At 42.3% G+C, this 17591-nt stretch overlaps 1 protein-coding gene across 2 annotated transcripts in view; it reads left to right on the top strand.

The window, feature by feature from the left end:
• LOC126335470 (leukocyte elastase inhibitor-like) overlaps nucleotides 1–17591 on the top strand; it is a 214482-nt gene that overhangs the window by 101657 nt on the left and 95234 nt on the right. For both annotated transcript variants that reach the window (XM_049998784.1, XM_049998786.1), the window contains exon 3: nucleotides 5923–6102. In XM_049998784.1, the coding sequence (XP_049854741.1) occupies nucleotides 5923–6102 (180 nt within the window). The remainder of the gene's footprint in view (nucleotides 1–5922; nucleotides 6103–17591) is intronic.

The following is a 17591-nucleotide window of genomic DNA, read 5'->3' as shown; positions in this document are numbered from 1 at the left end:
GGGAAAGGGTTACCAGGTGCCGGCGAAGCACGAGCTGTGGCACAGGTGACTACAACTGCGGCCCGAGACGCAATGCCATCAGTACAGCTGTCTGAATACAGCACTGTCTGAGCTTCTACTTTACAGAGCGGCAGTTTGTTGGAGACCACGCGCCTTACTGTCCATTTATAGTAGCCAAAGAGACCGATACCGTCCAGAAGGTCGGTTTTGAACTGGTTGTCAAAGACTGAAAAAATAAATACTAAACAAGAGTTCTTACGCGGAACATCGTTCCTCAAGCGACTCAGTTTCTTACAATTTCCTTTACTCGGGCGAATCACTCGTTACGAGTGGTGCTCGACGAGCTAGATTCGACTGTACGAACAGAATTACGCTGGGCCGGATACCATTCATGTCTGACCCGTTACCGTGGGCCGCATTGATGGTGTTCGCAGGCTGGTGTTGCCCCGCGGGCCGTAGTTTAGAAATACCTGCCTTATATAAAATTATGGTGTTGCCAATATTGAAATATGCAGATTGGAACCTACGGACCCTGTAGACAGTACAAAACCGCTCCTTAAATCGTGCACTGTAAGTACCTTCGTTGTTATCCTACTAGGACAGTGGTCCCCTGTCATTCTTAGAACATTACCGCTGAGTACAGTCAAACATTAGCTAGTACCCCCGCCCTTGCCCCTCCTCTGCCGTCTGTTGCCACTCCCCCTCCCTCACATTATCGTCAACTTTAGCACCTAACTAAAGAATTTTCTTGGAACAGCTATTTTTATAATGATGAAAGATGAATGATATTTAGTATGCATGTGTATGTGGTGTGTGTGTGTGGGGGGTGGGGAGGGGTGGGGGTGCGTGTGCGTACTTAAGTGGGAGTGGTGGGGAGGGGGAGGGAAGGGGGTGTTAGAATGGATGACGAAGGATTTCGTGGTGCATCGCAAGTGCTACCGACAACATACTTACCGTGCGTTACACCTCTACATTTCGGCGCTTGTTTGACCTGTAGACTGCAACACCGTCTGAAAGCAACCAAGTTAAAATGTGTGCACTATACCTACACTTCATAAATCACTTGATTGATGCACTTCTTACTTCTAAAGTGGCAGATATTGGAAGACTTCATGTTTAATGCTTTCTATGTGACCACAGCCACTAATAATAATAATAATAATAATAATAATTATTATTATTATTATTATTATTATTATACTGTGTACAGGTGTGTAGTAGTCCTTATGTAATTGCTGCTGTGCCGTGCTATCAATTAGTTCATTTACCTGCTTCGAAGCGAGTAACGAAGCAATTTCTAGATTACAACAGTTACTACCTACAACCTGCAGAAAACATTTTCGTGAGATATTCTGCATTTGTTACTTACGTGTCTCAGTTTTATCATCAGCAATGTATAAGACAAAGCGCAACATATATATGTAGTGGGTGGACTATGTGGGAAAGCTGTAACCTCCACCTCATTAATGCTACTAATTGAGAAAAAGCAATTATTGATAACTTATATAATCAACATTAGAGTCTTACAGAATTGTGATAATACTAATGACATTTTGAAAATAATTTAGTTTCGTGACTGAAACAGAATCGAATCGTTTATTTTTTACCCCTCAGAAAATTTCATTTTACCTCTCAGAAAGTAATTACCCCCCAGTTTGGGAAGCACTGTGCTACAATGATTCACGAAATGGTTGGGATGCCGCTCCCCGCGAGAGCTTCAAGAGCCCGACCGACAGTTCCACGAAAAAGTTGCCCATGCTACTAATTGAGAAAAAGCAATTATTGATAACTTATATAATCAACATTAGAGTCTTACAGAATTGTGATAATACTAATGACATTTTGAAAATAATTTAGTTTCGTGACTGAAACAGAATCGAATCGTTTATTTTTTACCCCTCAGAAAATTTCATTTTACCTCTCAGAAAGTAATTACCCCCCAGTTTGGGAAGCACTGTGCTACAATGATTCACGAAATGGTTGGGATGCCGCTCCCCGCGAGAGCTTCAAGAGCCCGACCGACAGTTCCACGAAAAAGTTGCCCACGCTATCAATGTTAAAAATTCGCGTTCTGGTTCACAAGGTCCACCCAAGCGAGACAACGAAATGGCCCGAGGTGCCGCGTGCATAGAGCATTACTGCGTTAAGTGCTCAGCACTAATTGAAGGCGCAGACGGATAATAATTGATGCCCACCAAAGCAGCTACTCCTACTGTTCTGTAGTCATAGTTACAATTAGAGGAACAGCACGACGCACTTGGCCTCAATCCGACCTGGAAGTTTTGGAAATTTGTGGTAAGTGGCCTATGGCACAAAACTGCTGAAGTCATCGGACCCTAGGCTTGCACACTACTTAATCTAACTTAAACTAACTTACACTAAGGACAACATACACATCCATGCCCGAGAGAGGACTCGAACCTCCGATGGGGGATGGTAGCCGTGCGAACCGTGGCAAGGCCTCGCAGACAGCGCGGCTATCCCGCGCTGCTCCACCTGGAAGTTTAGCATTTCCAGTCACGTTAGTCAGCAACAATGGAGCACAACAACCAAGCGTAACACAGCATCAGTTTAGTCGCACAGAATCGTGCTGCTAGGCGCATCACAACACATTCTATTAACCTGTAATTTTTCCTCCTATCTATGTAGTTCTCAATTCGTTCGAGCAATCAATCATTCATGATAGGAAACACAGTCATAGCTCAGTCACTCAAAATGATTCAGAAATTTTACTTGTTAGAATGAAATCAGGCGATGATTCATCTTCTCTGCAGGCTCGTGCTTTGCGGCAGTCTGCTAATCTGTACAAATAAAATGCCTCGTAATTTTGGGAGCGTTGTATAATCAGTCGGGAAACCTCAGATCAAGCGGATATTTGGCTCTGATGAAGTTTAACCTTCCGAAGAAGTAATGGAGCTCTTGGATTATTAAATGCAGGTTCGTATCCAGTCTTTCGGAAGTTCCCTTCTGATTAACAACTACGCAATATATCGATGAATATCATTAATTCTCAATTGTCAAATACACACCTTTTGCATGAAGGAGCAATGTATATACACTCCTGGAAATTGAAATAAGAACACCGTGAATTCATTGTCCCAGGAAGGGGAAACTTTATTGACACATTCCTGGGGTCAGATGCATCACATGATCACACTGACAGAACCACAGGCACATAGACACAGGCAACAGAGCATGAACAATGTCGGCACTAGTACAGTGTATATCCACCTTTCGCAGCAATGCAGGCTGCTATTCTCCCATGGAGATGATCGTAGAGATGCTGGATGTAGTCCTGTGGAACGGCTTGCCATGCCATTTCAACCTGGCACCTCAGTTGGAGCCAGCGTCGTGCTGGACGTGCAACCCGCGTGAGACGACGCTTCATCCAGTCCCAAACATGCTCAATGGGGGACAGATCCGGAGATCTTGCTGGCCAGGGTACTTGACTTACAACTTCTAGAGCACGTTGGGTGGCACGGGATACATGCGGACGTGCATTGTCCTGTTGGAACAGCAAGTTCCCTTGCCGGTCTAGGAATGGTAGAACGATGGGTTCGATGACGGTTTGGATGTACCGTGCACTATTCAGTGTCCCCTCGACGATCACCAGAGGTGTACGGCCAGTGTAGGAGATCGCTCCCCACACCATGATGCCGGGTGTTGGCCCTGTGTGCCTTGGTCGTATGCAGTCCTGATTGTGGCGCTCACCTGCACGGCGCCAAACACGCATACGACCATCATTGGCACCAAGGCAGAAGCGACTCTCATCGCTGAAGACGACACGTCTCCATTCGTCCCTCGATTCACGCCTGTCGTGACACCACTGGAGGCGGGCTGCACGATGTTGGGGCGTGAGCGGAAGACGGCCTAACGGTGTGCGGGACCGTAGCCCAGCTTCATGGAGACGGGTGCGAATGGTCCTCGCCGATACCGCAGGAGCAACAGTGTCCCTAATTTGCTGGGAAGTGGCGGTGCGGTCCCCTACGGCACTGCGTAGGATCCTACGGTCTTGGCGTGAATCCGTGCGTCGCTGCGGTCCGGTCCCAGGTCGACGGGCACGTGCACCTTCCGCCGACCACTGGCGACAACATCGATGTACTGCGCAGACCTCACGCCCCACGTGTTGAGCAACTCGGCGGTACGTCCACCCGGCCTCCCGCATGCCCACTATACGCCCTCGCTCAAAGTCCGTCAACTGCACATACGGTTCACGTCCACGCTGTCGCGGCATGCTTTAAGTGTTAAAGACTGCGATGGAGCTCCGTATGCCACGGCAAACTGGCAGACACTGACGGCGGCGGTGCACAAATGCTGCGCAGCTAGCGCCATTTGACGGCCAACACTGCGGTTCCTGGTGTGTCCGCTGTGCCGTGCGTGTGATCATTGCTTGTACAGCCCTCTCGCAGTGTCCGGAGCAAGTATGGTGGGTCTGACACACCGGTGTCAATGTGTTCTTTTTTCCATTTCCAGGAGTGTATATTTCCCTTTTAATCGTACAATTTCGTATCAGTTATCTTCTGTCATAAATCTCAATAATCAGATTACAGTTCTTCAAACAAAACTCATGGTAATTGGCACGAAGACAATATCAGAAGCTTTTTTCTTCTAACAACCACCAGAGAGAGTACTACAAAGAATAATTTTGCGCTCATGGCATAGCTATTGTATGAAACTATTTTGCGCATGGATTCTGCGAGTATGAAGATAGAAAATTAGTAAACGTCATTCAAGGATAGAATTGTATCAGAATAATTCATCGAGTATAAAGAGATATCAAACCTAAACACTTCCGTGTGCCCGTCGCAGATTGGCCGCCATATTTATGGCATCAGTGACGCATTTCCGACCTACGGTTATTACGAAAATGTTGCTGTCTCTCCCCCTCCCCCTTACGCTGCGTTGAATTTATCATCAGGTTGTTTCTTCCACTTTTTATAGTCTCACTCTCATGCTTCAAAACATTTTTTTAGTATGTGCCAAATACTCTGAAGACTGTAATGTGCAATATATCTGGAACACGTCCCTGATATTCTCCCCCTCCCTCTTGATGCCAAAAGGTCTCCCATAAACTTCTTTCGCTGTCGAAATATATATTACACAAACTTATTTCTTCTACTTTTCTTTCTAGTACATCTTAATTTTTGATTACTCTACTTTTAATTATGAATAGTCCAAGAGATGTATCAATGTCGCTCTTTGAATATTTTTGTAAAATATATGTGATCAACACGCTGGACGGACTCCTGCTTAATTTTAGTTACTGTTCGTAAAGAAGTGTTCACTAGTCTCTTTGAAAACAATGCATAAAGTTATTACGCAATGGTAGTTTAGTGTAATTTAAGTTTAAACTGGGACTCTCCATATTTACGTCGTGTGCGACTATAATTCTCTCTTGTTCCACAGTTGACCAAAAGGAATACGGAGAGTTAGACCTTAATAATGTCGTAAACGTAAAGTTCATTAAAACGGAGAAGGTTGTTGGAAGAAGGGCTACTGTGGCGTGTCGAAGCGACAAATCTATCCATAGTGCATTTGGATTGCTTCAATCTCTTTTTCCCCGTAAAGTCTGCTTGACGCAGAAACCTAGAAGTAGATAGTTAACAGAAATCACTTGAAAAGTGAAAGCGAGCATTTGAAGACCGGAAGATGCTACACAGTTTTCACGATACGATTGTTCAATTCCGTGAACGACGTGAATCTGGGTTTACGTCCACACACACATACGCTGAGAAAGAGAGAGGATTGAGGGATAGAGGATTTCTTTTTAGTAAGGAAGGGGGGGGGTGGGAAAAAAAGGTTAGTGGTGTACGTACATGCAATTAGCCTCTACAGTCGCGTCCGACGTATATCTTGAGAGTCGCTTTTTCAACGTTTGGAATTACTCAAAGTATTGCCTGAAAGATCTGCCTTTGTTTCCAGGTATTGGCACAAGACTCGGGCAATCTGTTTTTCTCGCCTGTCAGTATACACGTAATACTTGCGCTCATATTTCTTGGAGCGAGAGGAGACACAGCCAAGCAGATTGCCAAGGGACTGCACCTGCCTGAGGAAAGGAATCTTACTGAATATGGTGTCAACGCCTTGATGCACCGCTTGAAGGTTAGTGTACAGGAAACAAAAATCTCTATAATAACATAGTCCACTGTCAGATGAACTCAACGACCAGAAGTCAAGAGGAGACTTGTCTCATTTGAAGAGGCGATGTGTATAACGTCCGAAAGTATCTGGTTGTATAGACACGATATCTGAGCTGTGTATCACAAAGAGGCGTGGAATGTCTTGTGTTCAACGAGTCTGAATAGTTACTTAGTTTAATGTTCCATGAGTCATTTTGTACGATAGATAGTAATGATGTTGAACGAGTCATTTTATATTCGCATCACAAACTGATCTATAAATGTACTATATTCTGGTAATTTATAAGTCCTTTTTCTAAAAAGAAAATTAAGATATAGAGATCTTCTGAGTTCTACCCACCACCTTTTTTACATTACAGTAATAGAAATTCTTCTACGGAATAGAAGGAGTTGTCGAGGAGATGCTTTCTCAGTTTATTTTCAAATTTTACTTTCTTTTCTGTCAGATATTTTATATCACTAGGTAAGTGATGAAAAAGTTTTTGTTGCAGCAATGTGCACTCCTTTTTTGTGCGAAAGAGAACCTTAATATGGTGTAATAAATGTAATTTTCCTTCTGGTTTTGTAATTATCTACATCATTGTTGATTTTGAGCTGTAATGGATTATTTACAATAAACTGGAATAAAATACTGTGATTCAGTAGTCAGAATGCCCAAATTCTTAAACAGACGTCTACAAGATGACTTGCGTGAGCACCACACATTATTCGTACAGCACATTTTTGTACAATGAAGATTTTTCTTTCTTAAAGGTGAGTGACCCCAGAACATTATTCCATATAACATTATTGATTGAAAATATGCAAAATATCAACTTACTGATTTGTCTTTCCAAGATTGGCAATGATTCTAAATGCAAATGTGTTTTATGAGTTCCAAAATGTGCTTCTTCCAGTTTAAATTCTCATCAACGTGGACATCTACAATTTTCATGTTTCCCCCAATTTACTGTTTCCTCGCCTTATGTTATACTTACCATTGGTGTAGTACCCCTAGACGTGGAGAACCGTATATGTTGTGCTTCTTCTCCTTTTTTTTCACTTTGTGTGTGAGACTAATAGCAGAAAACAAATGATACTTTGAAGAACTTCTATTTATGTGTATATGCATGGATTATAGCTAACACTTGGTTCAAGAATCATAAAAGAAGGTTGTTTACATGGAAGAATCCTGGAGATACTAAAAGGTATCAGATAGATTATATAATGGTAAGACAGAGATTTAGGAACCAGGTTTTAAATTGTAAGACATTTACGGGGGCAGATGTGGGCTCTGGCCACAATCTATTGGTTATGAGCTGCAGATTAAAACTGAAGAAACTGCAAAAACGTGGGAATCTGAGAAGATGGGACCTGGATAAGCTGACCAAACCGGAGGTTATACAGAGTTTCAGGGAGGGCATAAGTGAACAATTAACAAAAATGGGAGAAAGAAGTTCAGCAGAAGAAGAATGGGTAGCTCTGAGGGATGAGGTAGTGAAGGCAGCAGAGGATAAAGTAGGTAAAAAGACGAGGGCTAGTAGAAATCCTTGGGTAACAGAAGAAATACTGAATTTAATTGATGAAAAGAGAAAATATAAAAATGCAGTAAATGAAGCAGGCAAAAAGGAACACAAACGTCTCAAAAATGAGATCGATCGGAAGTGCAAAATAGATAAGCAGGCATGGCTAGAGGACAAATGTAAGGATGTAGAGGCTTATCTCACTAGGGGTAAGATAGATATTGCCTACAGGAAAATTAAAGAGACCTTTAGAGAAAAGAGAACCACTTGTATGAATATAAAGGGCTCAGATGGAACCCAGTTCTAAGCAAATAAGGAAAAGCAGAAAGGTGGAAGAAGTATATAGAAGGACTATACAAGGGCGATGTAACTGAGGACAATATTGTGGAAATGGAAGAGGACGTAGATTAAGATGAAATGGGAGATATGATACTGCGTGAAGAATTTGAGAGAGCACTGAAAAACCTAAATCGAAATAAGGCCCCAGGAGCAGACAACATTCCATTAGAACTACTGACATCTGGTGAGCAAAAAGTATGAGACAGGCGAAATACCCTCAGACTTCAAGAAGAATATAATAATACCAATTTCAAAGAAAACAGGTGTTGACAGATGTGAAAATTAGCGAACTATCAGTTTAATAAATCACAGCTGCAAAATACTAACGCGAATTCTTTACAGATGAATGGAAAAAGTGGTAGAAGGCGACCTTGTGGAAGATCGGTTTGGATTGCGTAGTAATATTGGAACACGTGAGGCAATACTGAACCTACGACTTGTTTTAGAAGCTAGATTAAGAAAAGGCAAACCAACGTTTCTAGCGTTTGTAGACGTAGAGAAAGCTTTTGACAATGTTGACAGGAATACTCTCTTTCAGATTATGAAGGTGGCAGGGGTAAAATTCAGGGAGTGAAAGGCTATTTACAATTTGTATAGAAACCAGATGCCAGTTACAAAAGTCGAGGGACATGAAAGGGAAGCATTGGTTGGGAAGGGAGTGAGACAGGGTTGTAGCTTCTCCCCGATGTTATTCAATCTGTATATTGAGCAAGCAGTAAAGGAAACAAAAGAAAAATTCGGAGTAGGTATTAAAGTCCATGAAGAAGAAATAAAAACTTTGAGATTCGCCAAAGACATTGTAATTCTGTCAGAGACAGCAAAGGACTTGGAAGAGCAGTTGAAAGGAATGGACAGTGTCTTGAAAGGAGGATATAAGATGAGCATCAACAAAAGCAAAACGAGGATAAGGAAATGTAGTCGAATTAAGTCGGGTGCTGCTGAGGAAATTACTAGTAAATGAGTTTTGCTGTTTGAGGAGCAAAATAACTGATGATGGTGGAAGTAGAGAGGATATAAAATGTAGACTGGCAATGGCAAGGAAAGCGTTTGTGAAGAACAAAAATTTGTTAACATCGAGTTTAGATTTAAGTGTCAGGAAGTTGTTTCTGAAAGTATTTGTATGGAGTGTAGCCATGTATGGAAGTGAAACATGGACGATAAATAGTTTGTACAAGAAAAGAATAGAAGCTTTCGAAATGTGGTGCTACAGAAGAATGCTAAAGATTAGATGAGTATATCACATAACTAATGAAGAGGTACTGAATAGGATTGGGGAGAAGAGGAGTTTGCGGCGCAACTTGACTAGAAGAAGGGATCGATCGGTTGGTAGGACATGTTCTGATCCATCAAGGGATCACTAATTTAGTATTGGAAGGCAGTGTGGTGGGTAAAAATCGTAGAGGGAGCCCAAGAGATGAATACACTAAGCAGATTCAGAAGGATGTAGGTTGCAGTACGTACTGGGAGAAGAAGAAGCTTGCACAGGATAGAGTAGCATGGAGAGCTGCATCAAACCAGTCTCAGGATTGAAGACCACAACAACAACAACAACATTACTTCCCAAGTTGTCTCCATAGAGCATAATACTAAATAGCAGTTAACAATGTTCTTTAGGTGTCTCTCAATGTGCACTCAGTTTCTAAATTTCATTTGTATTTCATTTTTAAACCGGATTTTCAAAATTCTCATTTAATCTTTATATGCAGTCCTAGTATCATATTTGTGACAAGTCACGCATCTGAACAGCTATAATTTACTAACTGAACTCCGATAAACTGCAGTTTAATTCTAGCTCAGATTTTTATCCGAGTTACCGATGACAGTGGCTTTGTGTGTCAGTATATAGCATAAGTAAATAACAAAACAATATTCATTCGTTAGATGTGATTGGTAAATGTGAACGTGTTTGAACAGCGAACAAAGAACTGAGTCTATGTAATAAACTAATCGATTTTGAAGCGATCAGAAAACGATGAATATAGAATTCTAATAATATAAAAGTTAATGTTTATTTCGGTTTTAGACCAATAATTGGAGGCGTTTTGCCTCAAATGATGATTGTAGTCTTCCTGAGAATTAAAATCCTCCTCTTGGCAGCACAAGGCAGTCCGCGTCACGTATGTTGCTTTATTGAGATCTTTCCCGATTAATTTCTATTCTTCATCCTGAAAATTTTCACACTGAATCTCGTTCCTTCAGAAGAAACCCATACCGTGCGCTTTATTCCGATCTTTCCTGATTAATTTCTGTTCTTCATCCTGAAAGTTTTCACACTGAATCTCGTGCCATCAGTAGAAACCCACACCGTATAACTTGGACAGCGTAGTGCTATACAGCAGGCGCCGACCGAGGTTCATATTTGGCTGTATTTTGGGGAAGCATGTGGCAGGCCGTTAAAACTGTATTGTGGGGAACTACAGGCATTGGTCAAACGACAAACACGTAAAAAAAGTGGTCTTTGTAACGAGTAGCACGGTGACAGTGAAAGCGTTAGGTCGCTAGCATGTGCAGAGAAAAGTGAAAGCACTTGTACAGTAGAAAAGATGAGCTTCACAGCAGCGGAGATGAACAAATCTTTATAGCTTTTAAGGTATGCACTTAAGAGTCCATATTCAGTCGACACTTTTTTTTTATTTTGGTGCATACTACCATCTCTCAAAACTTCGAAAGCAAAGGTCTTGTTATAGAAGAGATTTGTTCCACAGTCTCGAAGATGAATAAGTGCTCGCAGCTCGTAAGGTTTGCATTTTATTGCCCATATTCACTAGACGTCTTTGCTTCGAATGACCGTCCCTGTAATATCCGTGAATATCGACCATTCCTCCTGGGCCACATTGCATTTACCATTAGTTTCACCTTCTCTTAGTATTATAAATATTATTCCAAGTTTTAAAGCCAATGTAAGCTGGAACTGACACTAAAAAAAAGCACTCCGTCTTCAGGCTACGAGCGGCCTACCGGGACCATCCGACCGCCGTGTCATCCTCGGTGGAGGATGCAGTACACATTCATAATAGGACAATAATCAGTAAAGTAACGAAAAAAAATATCTTGGAGATTTTGCGTTCGTTTAAATTTGGCATGCTTTTTTCGTTGCTTCTGCATCAGTGTTCTGACTCGTTTTGTAACAAGTTAACATGCGATGCAGTCATAATTTGGCAAAGGCGGGGCTTTGGGGCTTTCTCTCTGGGGCTTTTCTATCTCACTCTTCGTTGCAGCACAGAGGAGACGGGCCCTGTGTGTTGGACGCATCCGCACTTCAGAGGAAACCGGTTGACGCATGAGGCCTTTTTTAGGTGTACAGTTCTGTAGAGCTCTTCGTCAGTTTTGATGAGGATGAAATGGGGAATACTGTACTTGTTCCTAACAGACAGAGCGTCGAAAAGAAAAGTTTCTACAGTTTTCGTAACCCACAAAAGTGTGCTGTTTGACCTGTCATTCATGTCCAGGCAGCTACCGAGTTCATGTCCGTTATAGGAGTCTCGTGTCACAAATTCATTTATAGCTACATTCATCTTCACATGGCAGGTATCCTAATTAGTTTGGCGAAACCTACAGTACCCCGTCAGATACGGGTGAATGTCTCTCTGAGGAAGAAGCATTTCTTCTTTGTCACGTGTCATCGCTGTAAATTTGATGTTGTTCCTGGATCTCAGAGAGCAGGATAACGTTATTCTTCTTCTTATCTCATTTCAGTGAGTAGCTGGGCACCTGTTGGAGGTATGCTGATAAACCTTGTAGTCTGCTGATTTCGCTATCGTACTATACCTTCCTTTCTTTGTATAAAAAGCGAATCTCCCGTCTGCTAAAATAACATTCTTTCCTTTTCCAACTGTTCAGCTGTTATACGCCATTCAACAGCGCACCATATTCTTTATCACGTATCTGCTGACAGCTGCCAGTTCTTTATCTCTTGGCTACCATAGTGCCCTCCAACGCTTTTTAACGAATTGCAATTCAGAATTATTGGCACCATTTGCTGCCAGTTGTCTGACAACTTCAACAAAGACAATCATAAATACAGTTCATTTCTCTTTATGAACAAATGGTACCACAGTGAGTACTTTTCTTAACTTCACCATAACTTTCCTCTTTGGAAATTCTGAGTATGCAGCACTCAAATGCCATCAATTTGCTTTAACAGTCACTGCACATTTATCAAGAGTCAGTGCTGCTATCTCACTACGGATAAGTATATTGATTCACGAGGGTAGCTGGGTACAATGTAATAACAAATTTAATCGTGTTGCCATAAAAGGTTTCTACTAAAAAGTCAAACTATTATCCGTAGAGCTTAACGCGATCAGCAGTTTCTAGAGTTCTTTGAAAATATTACAGTTGCATTTTGAATGTAAGAACACTGCATAAAGATCGATGACCCATATTTCACTCCAATATTTGCTTACATCTCTCCGTTAACATTGTGTGTCACCATGATCATCGTCAGGCATTCGTCATCCACTGCTGGATTAAAGAGTTAGTGTAAACTCTTCCCGCATTGCCGTCTTTAGACACCAAATATAAATGTGAGTTTCCATACATCCAGCTTGCTGGGGTTGGAATGACTCCAAACCTGTCTAGAGATTACAATAACCATTATGAGAACCGTCTTAGGTTAAAAATAAAAAATATTTATTTATTGATGACCGCTTTCGGCCTGTTTGTCCATTACCAAATCAGCCATAAATGTAAGTTTAGCATTACAACAGTCGTGTTGTGGTTGATGTCTTCAGTCCTGAGATTGGTTTGATGCAACTCTCCATGCTACTCTATCCTGCGCAAGCTTCTTCATCTTCCAGTACCTACTGCAACCTACGTCCTTCTGAATCTGCTTGGTGTACTCATCTCTTGGTCTCCCTCTACGATTTTTACCTTCCACGCTGCCCTCCAATACTAAATTGGTGATCCCTTGATGCCTCAGAACACGTCCTACCAACCGATCCCTTCTTCTAGTCAAGTTTTGCCACAAACGTCTCTTCTCCCCAATCCTATTCAATACTTCCTCATTAGTTATGCAATCTACCCATATAATCTTCAGCATTCTTCTGTAGCACCACATTTCAAAAGCTTCTATTCTCTTCTTGTCTAAACTATTTATCGTTCATGTTACACTTCCATACATGGGTACACTCCATACAAATACTTTCAGAAACGACTTCCTGACAATTAAATCAATACTCGATGTTAACAAATTTCTCTTCTTCAGAAACGCTTTCCTTCCTATTGCCAGTCTACATTTTATATCCTCTGTACTTCGACCATCTTCAGTTATTTTACTCCCCAAATAGCAAAGCTCCTTCACTACATTAAGTGTCTCATTTCCTAATCTAATTCCCTCAGCATCACCCGACTTAATTCGACTACATTCCATTATCCTCGTTTTGCTTTTGTTGATGTTCATCTTATACACTCCTCTGAAGACACTGTCCATTCCATTCAACTGCTCTTCGAAGTCCTTTGCTGCCTCTGACAGAATTACAATGTCATCGGCGAACCTCAAAGTTTTTATTTCTTCTCCGTGGATTTTAATACCTACTCCGAATGTTTCTTTTGTTTCCTTCACTGCTTTCTCAATATACAGATTGAATAACATCGGGGAGAGGCTACAACCTTGTCTCATTCGCTTCCCAACCACTGCTTCCCTTTATGCCCCTCAACTCTTATAACTGCAATTTGGTTTCTATACACATTGTAAATAGCCTTTCGCTCCCTGTATTTTAACCCTGCCACCTTCAGAATTGAAAGGGAGTATTTCAGTCAACATTGTCAAAAGCTCTCTCTTAGTCTACAAATGCTAGAAACGTAGGTTTGCCTTTCCTTAATCTAGCTTCTAAGATAAGCCGTAGGGTCAGTATTGCCTCACATGTTCCAATACTTCTACGGAATCCAAACTGATCTTCCCCAAGATCGGCTTCTACTAGTTTTTCCATTCTTCTGTAAAGAATTCGCAGTAGTATTTTGCAGCCATGACTTATTAAACTGATAGTTCGGTAATTTTCACATCTGTCAACACCTGCTTTCTTTGGGATTGGAATTATTGTATTCTTCTTGAAGTCCGAGGGTATTTCACCTGTCTCATACATCTTGCTCACCAGATGGTAGAGTTTTGTCAGGACTGGCTCTCGCAAGGCTGTCAGTAGTTCTAATGGAATGTTGTCTACTCCCGGGGCCTTGTTTCGACTCACGTCTTTCAGTGGTCTGTCAAACTCTTCACGCAGTATCATATCTCCCATTTCATCTTCATCCTCTTCCATTTCCATAATATTGTCCTCAAGTACATCGCCCTTGTATAGACCCTCTATATAGTCCTTCCACCTTTCTGCTTTCCCTTCTGTGCTTAGAACTGGGTTTCCATCTGAGCTCTTGATATTCATACAAGTGGTTCTCTTTTCTCCAAAGGTCTCTTTAATTTTCCTGTGGGCAGTATCTATCTTACCCCTAGTGAGATAAGCCTCTACATCCTTACATTTATCCTCTAGCCATCACTGCTTATCCATTTTGCACTTCCTGTCTATCTCACTTTGAGACGTTTGTTTTCCTTTTTGTCTGCTTCATTTGAGCATCCCAGACGTGCTCGATGGGGTTTAGGTCAGGAGAGCAGGCAGGCCACTCCATTCGCCTGATATCTTCTGTTTCAAGGTACTCCTACACGGAGGCAGCTCGGTGGAGCCTTGCGTTATCATCCGTCATGAGGAAGGTGAGACCCTTGAACCCCTGAAAAGGTGGATATGCTGGTGCAAAATGACGTCCCTATACACCTGACCTGTTACAGTTCCTCTGTCAAAGACATGCAGGGGTGTAGGTGCACCAATCATAATCCCACCCCACACCATCAAGCGACGACCTCCATAATGGTCCCTTTCAAGGCCATTAAAGGGTTGGTGTCTGGTTCCTTCTTCAAGCCAGATGAAAACCCGGCAAGAATCACTGTTCAGACTATACCTGGACTCGTCCGTGAACATAACCTGAGACCACTGTTCCAATGACCATGTACTGTGGTCTTGAGACCAGGCTTTACGGGCTCTCCTGTGACCTGGATCAGTGGAATGCACCTTGCAGGCGTCCGGGCGAATAAACCATGTCTGTTCAGTCGTCTGTAGACTGTGTGTGTGGAGACAACTGTTCCAGTGGATGCGGTAAGGTCGCGAGCAAGGCTACCTGCAGTGGCCATCTAGCACTGATGGCGGGATACCGGTCTTGTTGTGCTGTTGTACACTGTGGACGTCCCGTACTGTAGCGCTTGGAGACGTTTCTTGTCTGCTGGAATCGCTGCCATAATCTTGAGATCACGCTTTGTGGCACACATAGGGCCCAAGCTGCAACTTGCTGTGTTTGACCAGCCTCCAATGGCCCAGGTATTCTACCACTCATAACGTCATCAATATGTGTCCTTGGAGCCATTTTCAATACACAGTCACTATCAGCACGTCTGAAAACGTCTGCGCACTTACTCGCTGCACTGTACTGTCATGCACCAACACACCTCTGCGTACGTGGACTGCTGCCAGCGCCACCGTGCACCCCATGGTCATACCCCGAGGTGATTTAAACCAGCAAACCGCCCACCAGAGCGTTGTTTCACCATGTATCAGCATTATCGTTAATTTATGAGCATGAGTGTAGGTAAAAATTATATCTGCGTAAGTATTGAAGTTATTAATTTGAAATTTCAGGGGTATGGTTCTGTTGTCCATAGAATTTAGTATACTAAGTATGACAAGGATCAATTAATACTTAATAGTACTTATTCAGATCCGTAGAGAGCATGTGTAACTTTTTATTAGCTGCGTAAGACAAGTAGACGCCTCGCTCGGCCTAGTAGCCAGCATCAGCTGTGCCACCGTGAGAGACAAAATCTGCTCTTCTCCCGGTTCCGCGGCAAGCCACACTTTCAATGCAAGATGACAACTCCTAATAGTTTGCTGCGTTACCACTTGGTCGATTGTCCTGTCTGGGCACTCCGTCACCCAGCCGAAAGGATGCACGAAATATAGACACTGCCTCGGATGCAGCAGGTGGGAACAATATTACGCTATTGAGGACATTCACCTGATCTTTCACCAGAAATGTGGCAGTAATAGAAGGTATCATAATAGCTACGACCACGTCGTACGTTTAGCGTACCACTTGCATCCTTTCATGCTTGATGGCTCCGCCCAAAGGCGATGGCATCTTTCAGCAGCAGGAAAACTGTCTGTGTCACAAGGCCAGAATCGTGCTACTGTTGTTTGAAGAGCATGGTACAGACCTCGTGTAATGTCGTGGCCACTAAATTCACACAGCGTGTACCATTCCTGTTAGGACTGTGGTTATGAAAAATAAAAGTCATTGATTATATTCTCAAAATCAACTTACCTGATCCCTGTGGAATACATCAGCGGCGCTACCGAGCGGCAGGTTCGAGCCCACAAACCACGGGCCCTTAATTTACGGACATTACGTGACCTGTGCGTAGATATCTGTACCATATACCGGAAATCTACCAGGGACTTCTCGGACCAATTTCAAAAAGAATCTCTGCGGTGTTTCGTTTCAGAGGAGGAACAACACGTTATTAAGCAGGTTGTCGTAACGTTATGACTCATCATGTGAACCGGGTGTAAAGCTATCTTAAAATCTGTTTCCCATGAAACGGTAGTTCATGAACATTGAATGTTCTAAAGTTTTCATAACGACTTGAAAATAGACCATTGCGCTACAGCGTTTTCTAAAGCCATTTTGTCCCTTAGCCCGACTGAATTGTAATGACTTCTCTGCGCATTAGGTAATGGTTTTGGTGTTTATTTTGTACTTTAAAGTTGTTGTTGTGGTCTTCAGTCCTGAGATTGGTTTGATGCAGCTCTCCATGCTACTCTATCTCGTGCAAGCTTCTTCATCTGCCAGTACCTACTCCAACCTACATCCTTCTGAATATGCTTAGTGTATTCATCTCGTGGTCACCCTCTACGATTTTTACCCTCCTCGCTGCCTTCCAATACTAAATTAGTGATCCCTTGATGCCTCAGGTCATGTCGTACCAACTGATCGATCCCTTCTTCTAGTTAAGTTTTGCCGCAAACTCCTCCCCAATCCTATTCAGTACCTCCTCATTAGTTATGTGATATACCCATCTAATCTTCAGAATTCTTCTGTAGCACCACGTTTCGAAAGCTTCTATTCTCTTGTTGTCTAAACTATTTATCGTCCATGTTTCACTTCCAGACATGGCTACACTCCATACAAATACTTTCAGAAACGACTTCCTGACACTTAAATATATACTCGATGTTAACAAATTTCCCTTCGTCAGAAAAGCTTTCCTTGCCATTGCCAGTCTACATTTATATCCTCTCTACTTCGACCATCATCACTTACATTGCTCTCCAAATAGCAAAACTCCTTTACTACTTTAAGTGTCACATTTCCAAATCTAATTCCCTCAGCATCACCCGTCACAGTTAGGCAGATAATAAGTCTACACTTTTCATGCCAAGTTTATCTCATCAGCTAAAATTGTTTTAAAAGTATTTTGAAACAGTCACTGTAGTCCTTTTGTTGAATTGCTTCTCTTTAATTATGTCTTGACGGTGTCCTTTCATTTCCAACTTCAATTTAGAGAATAGTCAGAAAT

Source organism: Schistocerca gregaria, chromosome 2 (assembly GCF_023897955.1).
Source record: "Schistocerca gregaria isolate iqSchGreg1 chromosome 2, iqSchGreg1.2, whole genome shotgun sequence".
NCBI lineage: Eukaryota > Metazoa > Arthropoda > Insecta > Orthoptera > Acrididae > Schistocerca > Schistocerca gregaria.
Note: the sequence above shows the minus strand (reverse complement) of the source record. Positions and strands in the feature narration are given on the sequence as shown.